The 25,169-nt window shown below is 33.1% G+C and overlaps 5 protein-coding genes across 7 annotated transcripts in view; 4 read left to right on the top strand and 1 right to left on the bottom strand.

Annotated features, from left to right (window-relative positions):
* Positions 1–5,138, top strand: part of LOC102621456 (uncharacterized) — a 39,406-nt gene extending 34,268 nt beyond the window's left edge. The window contains exon 3 of the mRNA XM_052433804.1: positions 4,513–5,138. Within this exon, the coding sequence (XP_052289764.1) occupies positions 4,513–5,049 (537 nt within the window). The 3' untranslated portion in view covers positions 5,050–5,138. The remainder of the gene's footprint in view (positions 1–4,512) is intronic.
* LOC127899760 (uncharacterized) lies at positions 1,725–2,428 on the top strand. Its single transcript, XM_052433813.1, has one exon. The coding sequence runs from the start codon at positions 1,754–1,756 to the stop codon at positions 2,411–2,413; it is 660 nt and encodes a 219-aa protein (XP_052289773.1). The 5' UTR covers positions 1,725–1,753; the 3' UTR covers positions 2,414–2,428.
* A 5,434-nt stretch (positions 5,139–10,572) lies between the features above and the next one.
* LOC127899936 (zinc finger BED domain-containing protein RICESLEEPER 2-like) lies at positions 10,573–12,676 on the bottom strand. Its single transcript, XM_052434084.1, has 2 exons — positions 11,572–12,676; positions 10,573–11,525 (listed from the first exon to the last, which is right to left on the bottom strand). Exons 1-2 carry the CDS (start codon positions 12,674–12,676, stop codon positions 10,573–10,575), a joined length of 2,058 nt encoding a protein of 685 aa, XP_052290044.1.
* Positions 12,677–15,374: 2,698 nt separating this feature from the next.
* Positions 15,375–18,001, top strand: LOC102628702 (uncharacterized). Of its 2 annotated transcripts, XM_052433809.1 has the most exons (4): positions 15,379–15,764; positions 16,780–16,884; positions 17,008–17,064; positions 17,419–18,001. In XM_052433809.1, the coding sequence occupies exons 1-4, from the start codon at positions 15,483–15,485 to the stop codon at positions 17,749–17,751; spliced, it is 777 nt and encodes a 258-aa protein (XP_052289769.1). In that variant the 5' UTR covers positions 15,379–15,482; the 3' UTR covers positions 17,752–18,001. The 2 variants fall into 2 exon arrangements, with proteins under 2 accessions (XP_052289770.1, XP_052289769.1); XM_052433810.1 differs by lacking the exon at positions 17,008–17,064 and having other exon boundaries at positions 15,375–15,764.
* A 2,336-nt stretch (positions 18,002–20,337) lies between these two features.
* On the top strand, positions 20,338–24,018 carry LOC102622051 (uncharacterized). Of its 2 annotated transcripts, XM_052433806.1 has the most exons (4): positions 20,341–20,815; positions 22,561–22,665; positions 22,810–22,866; positions 23,526–24,018. In XM_052433806.1, the coding sequence occupies exons 1-4, from the start codon at positions 20,531–20,533 to the stop codon at positions 23,853–23,855; spliced, it is 777 nt and encodes a 258-aa protein (XP_052289766.1). In that variant the 5' UTR covers positions 20,341–20,530; the 3' UTR covers positions 23,856–24,018. The 2 variants fall into 2 exon arrangements, with proteins under 2 accessions (XP_052289767.1, XP_052289766.1); XM_052433807.1 differs by lacking the exon at positions 22,810–22,866 and having other exon boundaries at positions 20,338–20,815.
* Positions 24,019–25,169: the final 1,151 nt, after the last annotated feature.

The following is a 25,169-nucleotide window of genomic DNA, read 5'->3' as shown; positions in this document are numbered from 1 at the left end:
AAGTGTACAGCAGTAGCTATGAAGCCAGCAGAGTTCCATGAAAGCATTGCTTTCGCAGAAGCTGAAGCCACAAAGTTTGGTTTAGAAATTGCAGAGCAAGCTGGTTGTTTGCCCTTGATTGTTGAAACAGATTCCCAGGAAGTAGTGGATTTGGTTTTAAATAGAAAGGGCACTCGGAAAGAGATATTTTGGTTAATCTCCGAGATTCAAGCCATTTTATTGATAATGCAGTAGAGCAAATTGCAGCATGTTTTGAGAAGTGGTAACAGTGCAGCCCACTCATTAGCCAAATTAGCCTTAAAGCAAGATTCTGTATTCTCATGGCTGGAAAACATTCCAGAAAGTATTTTGTCTGTAATCACTGATTTTGAGAAATGAAAGATCCTGTTTCATATCAAAAAAAAAAAAAAAATACTGGTGTATTATATTATGTTGCATTGCACTAGCACTGTATTATAACAATATTGTACAATGTTTGGTGTTATTATATACTGTATTGATTTTTTTGTAATTAATTTAAATTAAATATTACATTATATTAATATTTTATATTATATTAACATATTTAAATTGTATTAATCTTTTATATTATTATTAGTTATAATAAATTATATATTTATTAATTTATATTAATAATTATAATGTAAAAATAAAAATATTATATAATATTGTATTAAATTAAAAAGTTGTTGTTGTTGTTATTATTATTATTATTATTATTATTATTATTATTAAGCAAAAGCAAAAGTAAAAGCAAAAGCAAGAGAGAAAAAAAAAAAGCAAGCTAATGCGGCAGTTGCTACATTACCGCACCCCCTTTAACTCATTCTCATGTTCTTCCAAACATAACCTTAGTGTTAATTTAATGTGAACAGAATTTTAATACCCCATAATACAATGCACCAAACATATCCTTAGATATTTTTCTGTCTAATAAAACGTAAAAATGTCAATAATTAGTATATGAATGACACATTCCATATAGTATCATTTTAAGAAGTGATTTAATAAGTAACAACAAGGCTAAGAGGCAACGTTGAATCACTTTTCTTTTGTAGTATTAATGAACTATCAATTGTACTTATAGAGGATTCCCCTATTATTTTATTGTTTGCAGTCACTTAAGAGTCACTTGATTCTTTACCCAACAAACAAAAAGAGCAGAACTGTATATGGAATCCGATGGAAACGTGATAAGGAAGGCTGCAGTATTTAAAGATTGAGGATATGGCTATGCAGACCTTTTCAATATCACGGACAAAACAAAAGAAGAAATCACGGTCAACTTTAATAATTAATTGGTATATATATTTTTGTGTCTGAGTTCTTAAAAATATTGCGCCGCAGTTTAATTAATTATTAATTAAACATTAAGCACCCACAATTGAGAAATTGAATAGTTTGCCAAAGAGAATGACTAATCTCAATTTATTTATTTAACTAAAAGAGCATGAGGAAGAAATCAAGGTTAAAAATGTTTATTCTTGGCTTGTCAAAAGAGTAAGAATTAACGTCGATACTTACCTTGTCAAAAAAGCAAGAATTTAAGAAGTGAATTTAAGACGTGTGAAAAATACTACACTTTTCAAGTCATATATACACACATGTAAGGTTTAGAGGAAGATCTATGAGTACCTCCGAGATACTGGGTACCCTTATCTAATAGATCAACTTCGCCAAAATGAATCCTGTTTCCCTTGAGACTGAGGAAGCTATGTTATCGGACAGCAATGGTGAAATGAAGCAGTAGCAAATGGACCCAAATTTGTTCAAAGCTGCAGCTGCGGGCAATTCGGAACTGTTCAAAGATATGGCAGGAGAGGTAATTGAGAGCTTGTTAACAGCAAAGACCGAAAACACAATCCTGCATATCAACATCATATCCCGAGAAAGAGAAAACGTGTCAACGAAGTTCGTAGAAGAAATACTTGAGAAATGCCCATTGCTGCTACTACAAGTTAATGCCAAAGGCGATACTCCACTTCACGTTGCGGCAAAATTCGGCCATTCTAATATAGTGAGGGTTCTTGTTGAAAGAGCAAAACTACCTCAACATGAAAATGAAGAGTTAGAGAGCGGGGTAGGAGCTGCCAGGCGTATGATTAGGATGACAAATAATGAGAAGAATACAGCACTCCACGAGGCAGTGTGTCACAAAAACGTCGATGTGGGGAAAATACTGACGAAAGAAGACCCTAATTATCCATATTCTGCAAATAATCACGGCAAAACGCCACTCTACATGGCTGCTGAATCTTGGTCTTCTGATATGGTGCTTGCCTTATTGGAAAACAGCACATCAGTGTCTCATGAAGGCCCCAACGGAAAGACGGCTTTACATGCTGCAGCAATGGAATTTTTTTTGGGTAAGTTTAGTTATACCCTTTCAGTGGGAATTTCAATATTCTATTAATAGATTCTTTCCATAATGTTCAAGTAAATACACCCTTTTAATTCATTAATAAATTATTAATTGCCATAAATTTAATCATGATAAATTGTCAGATATAAATTAGTATTTTAAAATACTATAATATCCCACATTGAGGAGAAGAGCAATTGAATTTATTTTCAATTAATTATTTGGTTGAATTGCTTACAAATTAGAAGTGAATAATGCAATTATATTTATGATTGAATCAAATTGTGAGACTCATACTGACTAATTTAAATTAAATAAAAAAAAAGTAGATGACGAGTCCAAATTTGAGTTAGGAAAAAGTTATATAGTTTTGATACATGTGAAGCCTTTAAGGTGGGTTTGATAGTTCTATTGTTTTAAATAATGTTCTTTACTGCTATCTCATCTTTCTTCACCAATTTATTTTCTTTTACTATTTTAAATTGTTATCCTTGAATGCACGGAACGACCTACCCCGAATTTCAAAGGTGAATCTAACTACGGTTCACATATAAATTTAGATATCTTTTTACAATGGATAACTCAATTTCTGACCATCAATCTAACTATGGCTCACATATAAACTTCAACGGCTGATCGGCGACAAATCGGCCACTGTTTGATGGTCAGAAATTGAAGTGACTGCCATCAAGGACAAATCCCAGGTGACGACATGACCGAAATCCGGTGAAAACTCGCCGATTTGAGTCGTCCCGTGACTTAACACGGGTTCGTGGGGTGGTCATTGGCCGTTTTCCGGCAACAATGATGATGGGGGAATGACCGGCGTCGTCTAGGAGTTCGGTCGATACCCTCCATCGCCGGAGATGTGGTCGGAATCAGAAGCAGCGATTCAGGCTTCGTTAACGGGTTGACCCAAGCCATTTCCTTTCTCTTCTAACCCGATCGTGCACCTTCTCTCCCTCACAACTCACTTAATCCAATTAATGACTCAAGTACCCTTATGAGAATTAATTTTCTGATTAATGATAAAAATAACCTTAATTTATAAGGAAGTTAAGCATTGTTCTGAAGGAATTAATTTTTCTACTGTGAAATCTTCCAAAAAAAAACTAGTCTTTAGAATTGTAAATGTACTGAAAATTGGTCTTTTGGATAACTAAGATAGGGAAAGTTGGTTTTAGGATAATTAGATTTAACAAATTGGTCTTTACAATAGTGCTTCAAACGTGTCTTAGTGAATTCTTCAAAAATTGTTATTTCTAGATGCAAACTCAGGGATGATTGCAAGTTTTTATTTTGTTAAATAACAAAGTTACCGATCTGAAGCCATTATTCATCACTCATCGTGTGATTGGTGTTGGCGTTGTTGTTCTAGACCTCTGGCTGATTTGGAATTTAAAAAAAAAAAAACTATTTTTTTTCCTCATATCTCCAACATAAATAGCCCCTCAAATTTATGCCGTTTCTGAATATTTACTTTTATTAAAAATTTTCATTATTATTTGATTTATCTTCTGTATTCTTAGTTGATGCTGCATTATCAAAATTACTTGAGATAAAGAAGAATCTGATCAAAGAAACAGACCAATACGGGTGGACTCCAATTCATTACGCTGCATATTATGGAAATTACGGGACGGTAAATTTGCTATTAGAAACTGATCAGTCCGCTTCGAACATTGCTGACAAAGATCGAAAGATGACAGCTCTTCATTTGGCAGCGGGCAAAGGGGATGCCCGAATAGTTGAAGCAATTATTTCTAAAAATCCAGAATGTTACGAGCTGGTCGATAACAGGGGATGGAATTTTCTCCATTATGCTGTTGTTAGTTTTCGTGTTGAAAAACTGACAAATCTTCTTGAAAATAATCCGTTAGCGAGGAGTCTTATAAATGAGGGGGATGCCAAGGGAAACACTCCTCTCCATGTGCTTGCCGCAATCCGACCAAATGAATTCGATGTCGATTTGGTTAGGAAGACTCAAGCCAACTATGACGCTGTCAACAAACAAATTGTTAGTGTCAGACACATTTTTAATTATGGCTATCCTGAGCTCAAGGTAATTATTTAATTTGTTCTTTCAACTAAATTATTAAATTTAATTTTTTTGCGCAATTAATTAATATTCAAATGTAAATTAATTACAGGAAGAAATCCAAAAATTATCCAAAGATGTTGGCAGAGGACAATATTCAGACGGTGTTATATGCATAAGAGAATCAGAAGACCGTGCAGTGCAAAAGTATGTTACTGAAGAAAATTACAAGGATACGAGAGCATCGCATTTGGTAGTGGCTGCACTCATAGCAACAGTAGCCTTCGCAGCAGCTTTCACCATTCCTGGCGGTTATAGAAGCGAAAATGGAACTGCAATCCTGAGGAGAAATACAGCTTTTCAAGCATTTATAGTAGCAGATTCCATTGCCATGGTCTTTTCTCTTTCTGCCGTCTTTACTCACTTCTTGATGTCTTTTATAATTGAAGAAACTAAAGATTTCAATGAGGATCTGCTCCTCGCTTCCGTTTGGTTCACCATATTTTCCATGGGAGCAATGGTGATTGCATTCGTTACGGGAACGTATGCAATGTTAGTACCTTCTTTAGGCCTTGCTATTATCACTTGTTTAATTGGCTTGAGCTTTTTCTTGCTTGTGATTTGGATCGTCAGATTGTCTATTAAATAAGTAGGACAAAAGTAATTGATTATAGTGAGTCACCATCTTTGTTTATCAATAAAATGATTGATTTTCATTTTAACATAAACATTAACTAATTTACTCAATCTTTGCTAATAATGAATCATTATTTTAATTGTACACTGATCACCGATGTTTTAATGAAAATCAAATTTGAGAAACGGTCTACTTTGCTGTTAATAATTAGATTGAATTGGTGAGAGGAAGTCAAAATCAAATTTAATATTTCAAATTGTTTGTACTTTCTTATGTTGATGGAATAAAATCTTGATCACTTTGTCAAAAAAAAAATTGAAAAAATTTATCTCTTTGTATAATGCGTCATTAGAAATCTTTAATTAGACATGATTAAAGAAAATTTATGATGCGTGTTTAAGGGTGGTGTCTATATATATATATATATATATAATATGTTTGTTTTAATAGGTTAATATATTGTCATCGGAATTTTATTAATATTTACAATAAAAAATTTATCAAAACTATTCTTAATAAGTCTAGTATGACATAGTTTGAATTTCTACCCTCATATAATACTATAGGGATGTTTGCTCTACTTATATTAATGGAGAAGAAATTTACTCCTATCCAATTTAATTAGAAGGAAATCGGGTCCAATAATAATTAGGACTCAAAGGTTGCCCTAATGGGCTAAGAAAATGAGTACTTATATAAGTAAATTAAAATTTACCATTCAATAGAGATAATGACACATCATTTTAAAGTCAAATCCTACGTCACCAAATGAGTTGAATTAAGACCGAGAAAGACCAAAAGGGAGGGGCGTTACTTTGGAGGAATTATTGCAACCATTGAAAACTAACAAACGAAATGGTTGAGGCTTCAGAAGCTCCGGCACATGATGGGCCAAGTTCTGTTCAGCCCGTCCAAGCTTGATAGGGTTTTTATGAGCTTAGGCTTGAGCCTGGACTTGTCCAAGCTCAGCCCATTTTCCATTCCTTTTCGGCCCCACCACCGAACAGAAAGGAATCCCAACCCCGAGTTAAGCCTAATCGTCTGCTCTCTGCTGAATTCATGGAAATATGTGTAACTGTAAACCAAAAACAAAATCGACTTTGGATTCCTAAAGATTGTGCAAAGCAAGCGCATGAGCCGCTCCATGGCCCAAAAGGCGATTTTTGGACCATGATAAAGCGGCAAGCCTGTATTTACCAATAAACTTTAGGTGAAGTCTCTATATTTCTCGACCTTAGTCGTGAGATTTGATCAATTAAAATTAAAATTTAGGTGACGTTTTGAGATAATATTACAACAGTTATTTTTAATTGAAATTAATTACTCTAAAATAAACTACTAAATATATGGTTTCAAATTCAAATGAATTAGATTGTATGCTATATATCACAAAGGACTCACTTCTATAAACCATTTAATCTATCACATGTAGCATCAACTGTACCTGATTTGGTTTGCCTTTGCCATCTACTTATATATACTAATTTTAATAGGATAATTGATAATTAAGTCCTTAAAGTTTATCTAAGATTAAACTACCTCAAAGACTTCATTGAGTGATTTTTAACTAATTTTGTTTTATTGATTCCCCGAATTCAAATCCTATGGGAGGTTGAGGGGAAAAAAATGATTTGTGTTGGCTAAGGTAGATTCTTTTTAAGAAGCACTAATTAGAAAAAGAATTTTAATATATTTATATAGATGGCAGCTAGTTTTGTCCGAAAATTCTTTTTAAAATATCTTTAATAAATTTCAACAAGCAACAAGATATTCAATATGTGAGAGATTTGAGATGAATTAGATTGAAACTAAAAAACAGAGTCTCTTTGACAGTATATTAATAGTGCATTTATTAACTATGAATCCTAACAGGCAAGAGTTATTATGGGTTGGAATCAAAATGTAGAAGAATAAATTGTCTACTTCAACTACAAGAATCGAGATCGAAATCAACAATATTTCAAATTTGATGTGTTTATTTTATCTTAAAATCAAAATAGATGGTTGTAAGTTACCAAAATGGAGTAAAAAGAAAGTTTTAATTTTCAATAAAGATAAATAATTTTTACTCTTTATTCTCATTTCTCCATTCTTATTCCCACCTCTTCTATCCAAATGAAATTCCTACTCATTCTCAAATTTATGCAACTCACTCAAAATTTATTTATATTTCTTTGTATTTTTAGCAAGTAAATATTATTAACAATTCTCATTCCTCTTTTTTAAATATAAAAAATAAATGCATTAATGACATTTATTAAAATAAACACATCAACAAAATCATGTGGTTGTCTTAAAATTGATTTAAGAACCCACATTGAGAATTTGTTTCCTTCTAACTTTATTTTGACTTTCAGAAGACACGACTCCACTCCCGCATTAAACCAATGGCAAGTGGATGGTTGCTGGCTGTGAGGAAGCCACTTTGAATTCGGTGATTGTCACCCTTATGAGTTATGACCACAAAAAAGGAAAGTGGCTGAAAAAGCAAATTACTCTTTTTTTTTTAAAAGGAAATTTGACCGTAGACTCTATAGTCTCTACTCATTGTGAGTTAGATTCTTTCATTACTACTTACTAGACATGTCGCTTGTAACTGTTAGTCGCATCAGGGGGCCTATCTCCCCAGTAATTTTAGTATGGTGCTTGTTATACATTATTAAGAGAGTCTGCTACTCCACTGTTCCTGATGGCCACAGGGTTGGTGGTACAAGACCCCTGCTTGTATGCGTCTAGAATGAAGTACCGCTGGGTTTGCCAAATACTTTCTAAATATAGAATAACTATCCAATGAGAAAGCTCGATCAAACTAAAAGACATGAATAATCACATATTTTAATGTTGTGTTCTCTTTGCATCTTAAGAACTCATCTTCGGCTTTGTTTAGGCAATATTTATTTGAATTTTAGTTCGACCCATATTATTTTTGGTCCAACAGTGTTAACTTAGTTTTTCACTTTTGAAATGTAAAGAAAATATATGAAATTTTCTCAAATTATCAATGTAATTAGATTTCTCATTAAAAGTTAATAATAAACAAAAGTAGTTAAAAACACGATCAGCCGTTAATACTTATGTAACTTACACTGATCCCAATATATATACGACGGACATGTTCGGCCGTTAGGCAAACAGTTTTTGTTTCCTCTCAATTAGTTGGTAAAAACTATAAACGAAAGAGCGAGACAGAGAATATTGAAGCAAAACCATCCATCCAATTACACTACCAAACAAGAGTGAAGAGCCTTTATTGTTAAAATGTTAATTGCTTAAATAAAAACATTAGTTTGCATGAATTTTGTGTGTGTGTGTGTGTGTGTATCCTTCTTTAGTACGAGTGTGGTGAAATATAAGTGTGCAACCCAAGAGGGGGGTGAATTAGAATTTTAAAAATTATCCTAGCAAATCCACACAACAAGCAATCTAATGACTTAATAAAAATTGAAAGTAATAAGTTCAATCAAAGTACAATAATTAAAGAGCAAGGGAAGAGAAAGCAAACTCAAGGATTTTTACGTGGTTCGGCAATCCCCGCCTACGTCCACGCCTCCAAGCACACCGGGCTTGAGGATTTCACTATCCAAGCCTTTCCAAGGCTTCAAACGATTACAATTGACTTCAAGGTGTCAATGAACCTTTACAACAAGAGATTATATCTCCAATCTCTTCACCCAAAGTGTTTCTCACACTTGTACTCTCACAATTTGATGTGAAATGAAAAATACAACAATTAATCTCTCTTTAAGAGTGGATATACAAATTGAAGAACAAAGATGATTTAATGAATGATGATTCACGAAGTTGAAGCTCAATATATGTTGTGCGCACTTGTTCTTGCTTGCTTGGATTGCTTCAAAATGAGTTGGATTTGAGTTCTTATAGTTTGAGCTCAAAAACTAGTCGTTACTCACATTCCAAGCATATCCGGTTTGCCGTTTATGGAATCCGGTAAGCCGGATTTATGTTACCGTTAAAGCAAAATTCAAAATTTTGCCTAACCGGCTTGCTGGATTTGGAATCCGGTAAGCCGTTTTCGTTCTGGACGCTTGCTGCCCGTATCCGAATTTCCAGTTTTCAGAATCCGGATAGCTGCTTGATACAGTAACCTGCACAGTGCACTATTTTTTGAAATTACAGTTTGACCCCAAAACTTTATAAAACTGTACTACAGCCCAAAACGTTATGAAACTTTACAAATAGATCCAATTTCATAATTTCTAAATAATGCTTTGTTTATACCAAAACTTTCTGAAATTATGATATTGCCAAAGGTGCTATGACACTTTTCAAATAAGTCATTTACCAAAATTTCAAGCAATACTTGTTTATTTCAAAGTTTTCAAAATTCTTTCAATTAAACCATAAACTTTGAAAAACAACCAATTTCATAAAATCATTTTTCCATTAAATATGAAACATTTATAATGTGAAAATAATGATTTATTTAAAAAGAATAAAAACAATCAATTTCATGAAATCATTTTTCCATTAAATATAAAACCTTTATAATGTAAAAATAATGATTTTATTTAAAAAGCATATTAAATAATTTGGGCTTAAAAGATTAATTATTCTTAATCTTGTTTGTTATCATCAAAATCAATATTATGGAAACATATATGTTAACATGTGGTTCAATAAAGTTAGTGCATAACGTTATTAAACCGCACAACTTAAGAGCATATTCGCATTAAAACAAATGAAGGCGTCCGCACCTGAAAATGATTACGTGTGTGTGTGTGTGTGTGTGTGTGTGTGTGTGTGTATCTTTTAATTTATTCAAGTTATAAGGATATAATAGTGAGCTATCACAGACAATTACACAAATATTTAGACGAATGTACAGATAAACGAATTATTGATTTCTCATGCCGACATATTAGGAAAAAATATCAGTATACTAAAGTATCACATAATGATTTATACACATCTTTTTAACATGTACACAATCAATTCAGATGTTGCTAAGGGATTTTTGTTCTTGCTAGGTAAATTATAAATTTACTCCCAGAAGAATGATTAAATACATATAATTTAGGTTCAAAATACTAGGGGTGGGCACGGGTCGAGTTGATAATCAACCCGACCCAACCCACATATAGAACGGGTTGAAAAAATTCAACCCAACCTAACCCAACCCATTAAATTTTTCAACCAAACCCGACCCAACCCGCACAGTTGTGGGTTGGGTCAGGTTGGGTTGATTGGGTTGGACTTTTGAAAAAGCTCATTTTTATGGTCTAAATAAAAATAAATTAATTAATTAAAAATTAAAAAAAAAAACAAATACTAAAATTCTTACAGCAAATCCAATATTTCAAAATTTAGCAATCAAATTATTAGTACATAACTAATGAAAAAAAGTACATAAATTTAAAATCTTGTTTAATACAAAACATTAAAGTCTAAAAAGTGAAAAATTTTATAAGTCTTCCATACATAGGAAGAGAGTTTCCCAAAACCATTGCTCAACACCAACCAACAGGAGTGTAATGAAGATCAGTCCAATGACATCAAAATCCAGATCAATCCAAATTAATTGACATCAAAATCTGATGTCAATCTTGAATCTATATAACAATAAAAATCCATATCTTCAATTGAAGATGTATCCTCTTCTACGGCAATACGAGAAGAACAAAGCCAATTTTGCCCACATATCAAGCTCTCTACCATTTTAGGACTCAAAGAAGCTCGAAATGGATCAAGAATGCGTCCTCCTGTACTGAATGCAGACTCATAAGCAACTGTAGATATTGGGATTGCAAGAATGTCTTTGGCTACATTAGACAAAACTTTATACTTCCCACCATTTACCTTCCACCAGTTCAACAAATCAAATGAATCGTCAAAGCAATTTTCACAATTATCTAATAAATATTTGTCCACTTCATTTTTCAACTCTACACCATTCTCTTCCAGCTGTTTCTTTTTCCATTTTGAAAGTTTTGCTACATTGGCTAGTCTATAATCAATAATATCACTTTTTTTCTCTGACTCGGATGGAAAAATGACAGCATTAACAGATTGGTTTTGGCTACCACTATCACATCTAGGGTTATTATTTGTGTAAAAGTCATACAAAGAAGACAATAAGCCCTTAATCACTTTTATGAGCTCACACACAACATTTTCATCATACAACTCCTCAAAACAAAATTTCACAAAACTCAATTTATAACGCGGATCAAGCACAACAGCAACAATTAACGACTTATTTAGAGTGTTAAGGGAACCCCAATATTTGTCATACTTCTCTTTCATCTTCTTGGCCATTGCACTCAAATAAGAATCATCACTTAGTACCAATCCTTTTAAATTTGACTCTATAGAATGCATCTCATGAAAATACAAATGTGATGTAACAGACAAAGAAGCACTAATTTTTTTTGTAATTTCATAGAAATTCTCCAAAAAATTATTCAACACACTTGCATTCACCCAATCTATAAGTTCCGATGGCCCAATCCTTTTTTTCCACCCTCTTTCTCTTCAAAATAGGATCTATAAAATCCATCATCATCCTCCAATCGTTCAAAGCTTTTTGATATACAAGAGCACTCTCTAACATCAAATAGGTGGAATTCCACCTAATAGAAACATCCATCACAACAATACATTTAGAATCAAGTTTTTCATGCTCAACACATTTTCTAAACCTTACTAATCTAGCCGGTGATGATCTTACATATTTCACAGCATTGCGAATGCTAGAAACATAATTATTCATCTCTTTCAACCCCTCAGTCACAATCAAATTTATAATATGTGCACAACATCTAACATGAAGATAATCACCATTCAACATAAGCCCACCCCAATTATTCAGCTTCTTTTTTAAATAAGAAATGACCAAGTCATTCGAACTTGCATTATCAACAGTAATTGTAAACACTTTATCAATACCCCATTCAAGTAAGCAAGACTCAATCAATTTTCCAATTGTATCTCCTTTATGATCATCAATCTGGCAAAAGTTTAATATCCTTTTATGAAGTTGCCACTCATCATCAATAAAATGGGCTATAATAACCATGTAATTCAAATTTTGTATCGAAGTCCAACAATCAGTTGTTATACAAACCCTATACTTATTACGAGCAAACACTTTTTTCAAATTATTCTTCTCATTTAAGTACAACTGATACACATCTCTAGCAACAGTTCTCCTAGAAAACCGATCAAGTTTTGGACAAGCTTTGCTCATAAATTTCCGAAACCCTTCTTTTTCAACAAAACTAAAGGGCAATTCATCAATAATTATCATCTCAATTCTACGGTCCTCTTTGCTACAAGATATTGCCACAAGATTACTGCCACCACCAGTTGTGTTATCCTCAAACACCAAGGTTTTTTGTTTTAAATCAACTTTCCTATCAGCATAGGCTGTGCATGCTGCCAAATGATTCCATAAAGTACGGGTCCCAATAAATCTAGAATGAAACGCATACACTTTAGAACAGTAGTTACACTTACATTTTGTATCATTCTCAAATTTTGTGTAATGTTCCCATACTTTTGACTCTTTTCCACCTTTTCCATTGCTTGCATGTGTATTAATAACACTATCAGTTGTACTTTGAGTTGTTGAAGGTGTAGAGATATTAACTCCTGGATTACTGGATGAATTTGCTTCCATCTACAAGGAAAAAATTCCAGGCCATGAATATTGTCATTATCCTATTAATAATTAACAAATAATAAAAAAAATAACAAATAGTGGTCACAGCAAGCTTAAAGCTCTTTTCTTAATACCTTTAGCCATGTTTGGATACTACGATAAATAAATATGATTAAAATAATTTTATGAAAAAAATCCATCAGAGATAGAATACATATGTGAATTTGAGAGCATGACTAGTTAATACTGAAAATATTTCTGCAGAACAATGCCCAGGAGATGTTTGTCGAAAAGCCTTTTCCCTAAGATTATAATAATAACAATTATTTTATTTATGTTAATCCGATTGTTGATTAAGCTTGACACCATCATAACAACCAAAAATTGACCAACTTTTATCAATAAAAAAATATTATAAAGCACTAAATCATGAAATCAAATGAGCTAGACATTTTAACAATAAAAAATTGATCAACTTGTTTCAAAACAATAATAAATTAGTAAAATAGAAATAAGAAAGAACCTCAGCATGTGACGATGTGTAGTTTGGGCAGCTTTTGAAGAAACGTTGTGAGTTGTGATGTTGTTGTGTTCTATGCGTGAGCAGATGAGCAGTTGTTCTTTAAACAAGAGAATTTGAGTTTAGGGTTCAGAGAAGTTGCTAAATATGTTTTTACATATACGGGTTGACGGGTCGGGTTGGGTTAAAAATTTACAACCCGACCCAACCCGCAAACAGTGCAGGTTGAAAATTTAACAACTAAACCTGACCCGTAAATTTTATCAACCCAACCCAACCCGCAAAAATTCATACGGGTTGGGTCGGGTTCACGAGTTGGTCGGGTTAGTGCCCACCCCTACAAAATACAACCAACAATGTAACTGATCAACATTAGAAAATGATTCATGGTCTCCTATTAGGAAAAATATCAACCAGCAATGTAACTTATCAACATTAGAAAACTTGATATAGACATGGTATTAGAGATGTTCCCGGTAGAGCTTGAGCATGTTGGATGCATGATAATGGAGATGCTCTTTAATAGAGTCCCGGATGCATTGTGATCTCCTTATCAGATTATCTATAGATTGATCTCCAAGTTTGTTATGGACTAGTTGTTGTACCATTATGTTGTTGTTGGAATGAAATTATATCCCTGTGAAAAAAAAAAAGAAAAAAATTCTAGCACATTTGTATTCACCCGTTGGTATTAATGACATTAATGTTTTTTATACAAGTAAGAGGGGGGCGAGAGAGATCTGCTAGAAAGAATAATATATTTACATGACGAGTCTAGCTACGTTGCCTCGGACGATGCCTTACATGACACATATGTAATAGACACCCGAACTCTATAATTCTTGTATTGGAAGCAAATCTCCTTTAAATTTATAATATATTATAAACACAGCTAACAAAATTTTATACAATCCATTTAGCAAACATGAACACAACACGAAAAAATAGGTTTAGATTATTAAATTGGAAGCAAATCTCCTTTAAATTTATAATATATTATAAACACAACTAACAAAATTTTATACAATCGATTTAGCAAACATGAACACAACACGAAAAAATATGTTTAGATTATTAAATTTGACACAATTATTAAATAAGTTGTACCCTTTTTAAATTTCAACACAATTTTTTGACTTCTCGAGTTAGGTTTATATTCTTAGCCCATCTACTCAATTAATGAAATGGTTATTACGAAGGATAAACATTTATGTGCTATTCTAGATGAATTTAAAACTTAAATGGTGTAAATATGTAATATTTCAATTGATATATATATTTTTATGATACCGATATATAATATTATTTAGATATATAAAAATTGTAAAATTTTTATCAAATAGGGGCAAAAATGATTGATATAAATCATGTTAAATGAGTATTAATTAAATAGATTATTAAGTCATGACACAATTATTAATTAATGAGTTACGTTGTGTCAATTGTTTATTTTACATATCAAACTTAAAATTTTAATATTTAATACAATTATTAAATGAATATCTAAATTACTCTGATGATATTTTAAATTTCACATGGCAACGAAAACCACTTTGTCACCGGTTTTGCCACCTCTAAATTATCACAATAAATAACCAAGTCATCGACTTGCTGTTTTGCCAAGCAATCACTCAGTATCTTGCCACGTATTTGAGTCAGAGGTCAAACCCCCGATTGTCGTCCTTCAATTGAAGGATGATTTTGTTTTGGAGCTGGGCGTGGCAAGAATGCATTATCGGACCATTATTACTTATATCATTACAGAGCAGTACCTGAACCACGTGACCTCCCACCGCTTTTTTTTTAAAATATATATTTATTTCTTTTAAAATACCGATAACACCCCTGACTGTATCATTTTACATAATCATACTCTAAAAGGGTAAAAATATCCTAAATAAAAAATATATATATATTCTCAACTTTATTATCAATCTTCATAACAAAGTTGAATAATAAATCAAGTGATATAAAAAATCGAGTAAAATAATAAGTCAAAAAGTATTAGCTTTTTAACTTGTAAGCCAGTGGTTCAATAATATCTACGAGAGAATGAATTTGAGCCACATAAAATTTATTATATTTAAAAAATAGTAAATTTGTCGATCGTATATTTTTTACATACTGAAAATAATTTTAAAAAAAATTAAATTGGGCATTTTGGCATTAACATATTTTTATATTTTGATGTTATTTGGAGCGAATTTATTGCAATTGCCTCGTTTTTCGCGGCTTCCGGTCATTCCTTTCATTCGCTTGCTCTGTAGTAATAGGTACTAGCCTACTACCACACACACACAGAGAATGGAACTGCGAGAAATAGAAGAACAAAAAAACGATGTCGTTTTACCGAAGAAGAAGAAGACGAAGATGAAACTGAGAAAGGAGAGAAAGCGAGAGGAAAGAAAAGAAAAACTCAAAGAAGAAGAAACTGAAGAATTATTGCAGGACCCACTGGAGGCTTTTGGTGGAGACATAATGTTGAAGATACTTCAAAACCTAAAGGCACGCAGCGTAGCACTGACTCTCCTTGTATCCCGTGCTTGGAACGGCGTCGCTTCAAGCGACACCCTTTGGACTCCCAGGGTTCATTTCCTTTCCTATTCCTTTTTTTTCCCAATCTTTTTGCCTCGTACCTGAATTTAGGTTTGTTTCTTTTTTCTTTTAAATTCAATTAATTAATTTAGTGAATTCTTCGGAGAATATGAGAATTGGGTTTTTTGAGTTTCGCAATTGGGTTTTTGTTTTAAGTATTTTTGGTTGTTGTTTGAAATAATTATATCATGAATACAATTGAATTTGAATATAAGCCTTTCATGTCATTATTGAGTTTTATGTTCCTCGTTTACAGGAATTTTAATTCAGCGCTGAGCTGAGATTTTTGTTCATCTTTTAGAAAGATAAGAATATAAAATTAATTAATCTTCACCTAAAATTGCTATCCATGCACGTGTGGTAGATGATTATGAAGAGATGAGCACAGCTAAGCTCAGTACTGGATCTAAATCCAGCTTACAGGATTTCTTGTCCGATTTACTACTTATTATTTGAATACTCGACTTATTATTTGACTCAATTTACTACTCGACTTGGCTTTCTTGACCAACTTGAATTCGTCTGAGTATTCTCAATTTAAGCTGAATATTTTTTGTCTCGTATCTATTTGTCTTTGTTCACCCCTTAAGGGTATATCTATGTCAAGTGACTTAGTTGGGGTATATTGTTGGTATATTTTATTTTTTAAAATCCTGGGCCCTAGGAAGCCCTTTCTTATCATTGAAACTAGACCTTGGCTAAATTATTGGCTTATTTAAAGGATTGGGGTATATTTTTATATAAAACCAAACTGAATTGGGAATGCCAATGCACGTTTTTACTGCCTTATGGCCAAAGTTGCTTATTCCTTCTGATTGCATGATTTGTGAAGAATTTTTTTTTTTTTACTTCAATTATTTTCTTTGCTTTATTTGAAACCTAGCCGGAAGAGAATATCTACCTTTTTTTATTTTTTTCAGTTCTCCAGGTAACTTAATGGGTCATGCTTCTACTTTGAAGAGTAACTGAGTAAGGATAATTTACTTGAGTTTCCTGTCTATTTTAGTGTGAGGAACTGTGGCTGGGGAAAGCGCACGTACCTCGTTTAGCTGTAGTCCAGGGGTTACCAAAGCTGGCCGCATATTCGTTGTCTGTCACGGATGGCAAACGCGTGAGTGCTGATCAATCTCCCTTTGTTCTCCTGTCTCGCTTTTGAAGCACTCACTTTCCATATGCATGTTTGAGGAAGCTATCACCAGCTATTCTGTTCTTTTTTTTTTTTTTTTTTTCTTAGACTCGTATCATGAAAGAAGACCTTTGTGATCATGTTTGGGAGTTTCATTTTAACAAGGTATGTAATTTTAGTACAGCGCTTCTTATACCTTATTAATTATTAGTAAGGTCTGATGAGTGGTGACTCGCCTCTTGATTTCAGTCTGGCCTTGACGTGGTGCCAAAATTACTAGAACTTTGTAAGGCATTGCTCATAATTTAGGCACTCACTCATGTAACTATTCCCTGGACTAGTCACAAGTAAATGATAATCCTGGTAATCCTATATTCAAACATTTCTTAGCATGCATCCAAGCATCCAAGGCATTTGTTGTGTGTCCTTTCCTTTACTCTGCAGCTTTCAACTATTTTGTTGGAAACTGAAATGATCAATTGATTGGATGAATGCCTTTGAATGCCATTTTGCCTTCAGGTGGTACCAGAGTATTGGCTTAATCTCGACCCCTACTGGAAGGGTACTAGCACTCTAATGCACTGTTACTTTCATGAAGATGGGAGTCAAACTGCAGATCCTGGTGACGAGGTATGGGGCGGGCATGAATGCTGTTACTCTATAGTTACCAGTGTTGTTGGTGAAGGAAAGATTAGGGAGCACTATGTTAGAATAAACCGCTGCTGGCCGCATATGCTTGTCTCTAGGAAGAAGGACTGGAGCTGGGAAATGTCGAATATCCTCTACTGCTACTCCAGTGTCCCTGATGGCCACAGGGTTGGTGGTACAGGACCCCTGCTTCTATGTGTCTAGAATGAAGTGCCGCCGGGCTCGCCAAATAGATATAGAATAACTTTCCAATGAGAAAGCTTGACTAAAGTAAATGACGGAGGAGACTCATACTCCAATGTAGTGTTTACTGCCTTTTATCAATTGACTTTTTTTTTTCCCTTTTAATAAAATAAGGCTTCTCATTGGAAGTCCTTTGTTGTAAAAGGTCATAAGTGGTAATTGGTACTTCGTTATTTCGCGGAATAAAATAGTTAGAAAGTGTTTCTGGATATGCAATGGACTTATAAGTTTTTAGCTCTTGTGCATGCTCCATGTGGTTGCTTCCCTCAACAGAAACATATTTACAGAGTAATTTTTATTTTTTTATTTTTTAAAAAAATTGGGGTACAGACAAGGTTTAAATTAATATTTTTTAACTCTTATTTTTCTGGAACCCAAATTATAATTTTTTTAATTTTCTAAAAAGGTTAAGTTGTGGTTAAAATTTAAATTAATATTTAGTTTTTATTATTTCAGGATTCAAGTGGTCAATAAAATAAGAACAGTTGATGTATATTAGATCAAGCACCTCTAGCCCTAGTAATATATTTTTACATTATAAATTAATGTTGCGCATATAATTAGGTTCGGCAAGCTAACATTTTTCATGAGAGCCTGTCCAAGGATTTTTTATAAGGGTTTAAGAAAAAAAAATTATAACAGATTTGATCCTCTATTTTTTTTAATATAACTTATAAATTAAAATATAAAAATAATAAAAATGGAAAGAAAATTTAAATCCCTAATTCATAAATTAATGATGATTAAAAAAATAAAATATAATGTTAAATTATGTCTTAAGTTTTAATTAATTAAGAGGATTCTTAAATTAGAGAACTCAATATTAAAAAATTAAATCTGTAAATTTTTATTTACTTCTTTTTTATTTATTATTTTATTTTAAATGGTTAATGTCTTTAATTGAATGTTATTATTAATTTATTACAAATTTATAATAATTTAAAAAAATAATTAAAAAATCTGTGGAAGCTCAACTCGGCCTTTATATTTTCCTTTACATGGATTTGCGGATGGGCTGGAAAAGTCAAATCCGGCCCCATCAATTTGCCATCCTTACGTATAATCATGATATTTTGATGAAATTAAGAGTAAGGACATAATCTGCAAGCATTTCCATACAAGTCCTTATGAGAATGTTGAGGACTTGTGAGAGATTATAACACCACCTTAGCCCTTTGTATGTTAAGATGATGAGACAATGTTCTATTAGGCGGTGAGAGCAATAAGTCTTATAGTGAGAATTTTTTTTTGGAGGGCAGCCAAAAACTTACTTTCTCCAGCTGAGAATTTGTGGAATAGGAAGATAGTCCATGAGTCTACCTGCCAGGTATGTAAAATGGAGATAGAGAATGTTGTTCATGCTTTAGTTCAATGAAAAGTTGCCAAGAAAGTTTGAAGGCTATTCCATTCTGATAATGATATTCATGCAGCCCCTGGGTAGGATATTTTGAGCTTGTTGCATGGCATGAAAAGAATGAGAAGCAAAGTTGACTTAGAATTCTTTGTCTCGATTCTCTGGGTGTAGTGGAATGCAAGGAACCAATTGTTGTTCAAAGGTAAACGGGAGAATCCCCAGATTATTGTGGCTAAAGCTGAAGCTGTGATGGAGGCCTACAAGAGGGTGTAACCTTCAACTGTTGCAAGCCATAGAAATCAGCAGAGAATGTCTCAACAAGCGTGGAATCCCCCTCAAGAATGATTTGTTAAGGTCAACACTAATGTAGTTACCAGCTTAGACAAGAATCTTGTTGGGCTGGGGGCTATCATTAGAGATGAAACAGGGCAAGTTACAGCAACTGCAATCAAAATTTCTAAATTCCATGGAGATGTCTCTTATGCTAAGGCAGAAGTTATGGAATGGAGCAGCAGGTGGCGAAAGAAGCTCTTGTGAAAGATTTAATTGTGGAGTCAGATTTGCAAGAAGTAGTCAACTTAGTAAATAACAAGGAGGGCAGCATATTCGATATCTTTTGGGTGGTATCGGAAATTCAAAAGTTAAAGGAAAACTTCGATCATGTTGGTTTTGTATATACGCATAGATCTTGTAATGCCATTGCATATTCTCTAGCTAAGTTAGTTTTAGAGAAATGTGAAACTGTTGTATGGAAGGGTTCCTACCCTCTACAAGTTATGTATCTGTTCTCTTCTTTAAATTAATAAAAATCTCTTTTAAAAAAAATATATAAGTCTTATAGTGGGATTCACAGCAATGTTAAAATAATTAAGTAAGATATATTACATTTAAAAGTATAACTGAATTTTATTATAGAATTTATTACTCTACAGTATAACAAAGTATCATTTAAATATCTTATAAACTCAGTAGTTGATGAGACAACTCAATACAAGTTTTTCGCAAGAATATCAATATGTAAAATAATCAAAATTTTATCATTTAATAGTTTAATTAATTTCATAGTATGACTCATAATATTATCAAATGGTAGATCTTCCGAGATGGTGCGTCCGCCATATAAGTTTTTCTCATTGCATTTCTGTCACAACTCACAAGACACAAGGGCAGGGATTTAAATGAAAATGGTACAAATTGTTTTTCTTATTTGTACTTTACCAAAACTAAGGAGAACAATGGTTAATATCCCGAAAAAGGAAAATTACAAGACGACGTGTCGAGTTGCCTACATTCATCACCGCTGCTGAGCACACCTGAAGAAGGACGAGCTCTGTTCCCCATCATCTTCCAGTCACTCTCTCGCTGTCTCTGTCTCAGTATCACTGAATGGAGCTGCAAGAAATGGAAGAAAAACTGCAAAACGGGGACGTTTTACTTGAGGTGAAGAAGAAGAATAAGAGGAAAAGGAGAAAGAAGAAGAGAAATCGAGAGAAGAGAAAAGAAAAAATCGAAGAAGAAGAAGACTTATCGCAGGACCCACTTGAGGTTTTGGGTAGAGACATAATTTTGATGATACTTAAGAACCTCGACGCACGCAGCGTGGCACTATCTCTCCTCGTGTCCCGTGCTTGGCACGGTGTCGCTTCCAGCGATTCGATTTGGTCAGCCAAGGTTAAATTTCTTCTTTTTTTTTTAACCCTTTGGCTTGTAATTTGTATTTGAACTTGGGATTAGTTTATTTTGTATTGATTTAGTGCTTTCCTTGGAGAATTTTTATCATTGGGTTGCTCTAATTTCACAAATGGGTTTTTGTTGTGGGAAAATTGCAATGGTTATATAATGTAAATGTTTGTCTAATTTGGCATGTGTTTTGAGAAAGTCTTGATTAAGCTTGTTAAGTATTTGTTTGCTGTGTGAAATAATCTTAATAGTAATCCAATCAGTTTTGTAGTTTAAGTTTCAATTAGGATCCTACTAAATTGTCTTCTCTTGAATGACCATATGGGTATCATTACCACGAATTTAGCATACCAACATTTATTTAACCAACATACTGCGTTCTGCAAATTACTGTCTGTTGAATGACCATGCATTTGGTTTTGATTGTAATTCAAAATTGGTTGTATTACATTGTGAGTGAGAAAGGAAATAGCTACAAATTTTGTAGAACATATGGGATTGTTGAATGTATGGGAAAGTGTCTGTGCAATCTTCAGATTTTATACAAATAATCCTCCTGATTTTTCTGCTTCCAAATTTAGTATTATTTAGTCTATGATTATTATTTTGTTCTATTCAATTGTATCAAATGATGGAAACTTAAAAAGAGGCATGTTATGGTTCCCATCTAAGTGGATATGTCTTGTTGGGACACGGTGGGACTCTAAGGATGTAAAAGAGTTTTGGGTTTGAATCCCGCTCACATATTAAAACAAAGAAAAAAGAAAAAAAAATGCATCATGTTTATATATGTAATGCATTTAACCTCACAAAATAACATTTTGTGGTTTGGTCCTTTGTAATTTTAACTGTTTGACATTTTACCTCTGAATTAACATTTTTCTTAAGACTTAAGCACCTAGAAGTCTCTGTGAATTTGGCCCCTCGTATTCCCAGTTTTGGCTCTGCCTGTGGTTGGACCCCCACCCAATAACAACTAAATAAATAAATATATGATGTGCTAGGTTTTTTTTTTTTCTTTTTTCCACATTGTATTTATTTGTCGGTTGAAATCCATGCTTTTTAGAGAAGAGGCCAATGAGGGGATATTATGAATCACTGGGTGAGTTGCAGTTACATAAGATGTGCATTCTTGTGTTTGATTTGAGAGAATAAGGCAATAAATTACTTAGAATATTGTTTGCAGCTTCCCTTACCAACTAACTCGCCAATAAAAGGCCCGAAAGAAGAGAGAACATTGAAGCGGAGAATATCTTATTGGCTTTAGTTCCACGTTACTCTATTAGCTAGCGACCTGGCCCTTTTTGTGGTTTGAACATGACTACTGGTCTTTTCCTTTTCAGTGAATTTTGTTTTGTGTATTTAAGCTTTTCATTTCATTATTGATATGACTTTGAAAACTTGTTCTGGCCTTTGTTCCCAAGTTATCCAGCAAACTGTGTTTTATGTGTCTTGTTTTTGAGATCCATATTGCTCCAAGAGCATTATTCGGTGAGTTTGCTCTATGAATTTAAGAACTGAGGTGCAATGCCTTTGCGGGCTTCTATTGCCTTATAACCAATGTTGCTTTCTTTGTTCTGACAGCATGACTTCTGAAGTATGTTATAGTTCAGCTTCAATTATTTTCCCTGCATCATTTGAAATTAACCGGAAGACAGTATAGACCTGTTTCTGAATTTTTCAACTTCTACATTTAAGAGTAAGGATAATTTACTTGAGTTTCCTGTCCATTTTAGTGCGAGGAACTGTGGCTCGGGAAAGCACACATACCTTGTTTGGCTCTAGTCCAGGGATTACCAAAGCTGGCCGCATATTCGTTGTCTATCATGGATGGAAAACGTGTGAGTGTTGAGCAATGTCCTTTTGTTACTCCTGTCTCTCATTTGATTCACTTGCTCTCCAAAACACACAAACAAACACATTTGTTATGCATCTGTGCACCAAGCTTTCTTTCTTTAACTTTTTTTTTAAAATAACTTTCTTAGACTCGTATCACGAAAGAAGACCTTTGTGATCATGCTTGGGAGTTTCATTTTAATAAGGTATGTATACAGTGCTTCTTATACAATTTTAAGAAGAGGGTCGGGTGACTAACCTATTAATTTCAGAATGGCCATTGACATGGTGCCAAATAGGGGTGGGCAAAATCGGGTTCGGGTCAACCCGATCGGGTTTCGGGTTGTTCGGGTTAGACAAGGAACAATCCGAACATAACCCGAATTAATGACCCGACCCGAACCGACCCGAACTATATTCGGGTCGGTTCGGGTCGGGTCATTAATTCGGGTTATGTTCGGGTTGGATCGGGTTGGATTTAAAATGGGTAGAATTGAGTTCGGGTCGGGTCAGGTCGGGTAAAATGCCCACCCCTAGTGCCAAAATTACTGGAACTTGCATGAGCTTGAAATATGCAGATAGAAAAAGTTAACGATTGGATAGGTTAAATATTTTGGCTGACGACTTGTAGCCTACGTGATAAAATCTTTGATAACTCTGTGGAATGGAAACTCTGTGAATTATAATCTGCCTATTTGTCATGTGCTGCTCATAATTCACGCATTCGCTCATGTATTTATTCCCTGGACTGATTACTATTTCATAATTTTGTTGAATGCTATTACCTTTATCAGTTTCTACTAATTCTAAAATTCCCAAGATATATTTTTCTCAATCCATCTGAAGAATGTCGTATTGCTTTCAGGTGGTACCAGAGTATTGGCGTAATCTTGACCCTTACTGGAAGGGTACTAGCCCTCTCATGCACCGGTACTTTCATACAGATGGGAGTCAAACTGCAGATCCTGGTGACAAGGTATGGGGCGGGCATGAATGTTGTTACTCTATTATTACTAGTGTTGTTGGTGAAGGAAAGATTAGGGAGCACTATGTTAGAATAAACCGCTGGCCCCATATGCTTGTCTCCAGGAAACAGGACTGGAGCTGGGAAATGTCCAACGTCCTCTGCTGCTACTCCAGTGTTCCTGATGCCCATAGAGGCGGTGGCACAGGGCCCCTTCTTCCAATGGGTTAGTACAAGTCATGTTGAGTTTGCTAGATGCTAGATATTACTTCTAAATCCTTCATAATATAGTGTTCATAAGTTTATAAATGCATTGTTGTAAATGACCGTGAGTGTTAACTAGATGCTTTGTTGTTTTGAGGAATATAATAATTACTTGTGCACGTAGATATAAGTAGACTCGTTGCTGCCTCACTAATAAACTTAACAAATTTATATGTGACCGTACTATCACATTACTTTAGATTGAATTGCTAGTGAAATTACATAGGATGTCTAACATCTGTCATCTCTTTAGATTAAAAAATATTGTAATTATGAAATAAAAATTGATAATCGGTAGTAAATATAACTTTTAAATAATATTTTTAAGTTTTTTTATCGTATAAGTGTGGGAAAAAATCAATTTAATTTTTAATTTACAGCAATAAGTGTTTACCAAATACTTTAAATCTTATTTGATATTTTGATTGGTGGTTATATTTTAAAAGTTACTGTATTAGAGTATTTGGTAAATATTTGTTACTGTGGCTTAGAAGTTAAGTTGATTTTATCCTACATGTACGATACAAATTTCTACTTTTTTTGTTATTTTGTCAAAATTATTGATTAAAAATCATATTTATCAGACATTGTTAACTTTTATTTAATAGTTACAGGTTAAAAGCTAAAGCATCTCATTATCAAACAAAACCTAATGTTATAGTTAAATTAATTTTATCCACACACTTACGATAAATATTTTTACTATTTTTATCAAAATTATTGATTAAAAATTATAATTACCACATATTATTAATTTTTATTTAGTAGTTACAATTTAAAAGTTAGAGCATCTCATTACCAAACAGAGTCTAGTGTTATAGTTAAAAGTTACATCTACCTAATCTCAATACTAAAAACTAAAAACGTTTTAGTTATAGGAAAATTGCCAATTTCTCTCCTATTGTAATTAATATATACCATTTATCCTTATTGTTTTTATAATAATCAATAATCCTCCTAACAGTATAAGTTTACAATATTATCTTTATTTTTAAATACAGTTTTATTCATATTTGTCATAGATTAAATAAATCATATGAATGGAAATTAAAATAAAAAAATTTATGTATTAAAAATAAGAAGTATATGTTTTGATGTGAAAAAAATTAATAAAAAAATATTTTTTGTACTTTTTTTAATTTTATAAACATTTTCTTATATATTCAGAAGGAAATAGGATCGAAGGATGGATGTGGTTTCGTTGGATCTCAGTATTAAAACTTTAAATTAAACAATTAATGGATTGGTTTTTCCAAATTTTAAAATAATAGATTACCAGCT

This window comes from Citrus sinensis, chromosome 9 (assembly GCF_022201045.2).
Source record: "Citrus sinensis cultivar Valencia sweet orange chromosome 9, DVS_A1.0, whole genome shotgun sequence".
NCBI classification, from domain to species: domain Eukaryota; kingdom Viridiplantae; phylum Streptophyta; class Magnoliopsida; order Sapindales; family Rutaceae; genus Citrus; species Citrus sinensis.
This window is presented reverse-complemented; position numbering and strand designations above follow the sequence as displayed.

Coding starts and splice junctions, on each gene's coding strand:
- LOC102622051 (XM_052433806.1), top strand. CDS start 20,531: ATGGAGCTGCAAGAAATGGAAGAAAAACTGCAAAACGGGGACGTTTTA. Junction 20,816..22,560: donor ATTCGATTTGGTCAGCCAAG/GTTAAATTTCTT, acceptor TGTCCATTTTAG/TGCGAGGAACTGTGGCTCGG. Junction 22,666..22,809: donor CTATCATGGATGGAAAACGT/GTGAGTGTTGAG, acceptor TAACTTTCTTAG/ACTCGTATCACGAAAGAAGA.
- LOC102628702 (XM_052433809.1), top strand. CDS start 15,483: ATGGAACTGCGAGAAATAGAAGAACAAAAAAACGATGTCGTTTTACCG. Junction 15,765..16,779: donor ACACCCTTTGGACTCCCAGG/GTTCATTTCCTT, acceptor TGTCTATTTTAG/TGTGAGGAACTGTGGCTGGG. Junction 17,065..17,418: donor GGGAGTTTCATTTTAACAAG/GTATGTAATTTT, acceptor TTTTGCCTTCAG/GTGGTACCAGAGTATTGGCT.
- LOC127899936 (XM_052434084.1), bottom strand. CDS start 12,676: ATGGAAGCAAATTCATCCAGTAATCCAGGAGTTAATATCTCTACACCT. Junction 11,526..11,571: donor TGTATATCAAAAAGCTTTGA/ACGATTGGAGGA, acceptor TATTTTGAAGAG/AAAGAGGGTGGAAAAAAAGG.
- LOC127899760 (XM_052433813.1), top strand. CDS start 1,754: ATGGACCCAAATTTGTTCAAAGCTGCAGCTGCGGGCAATTCGGAACTG.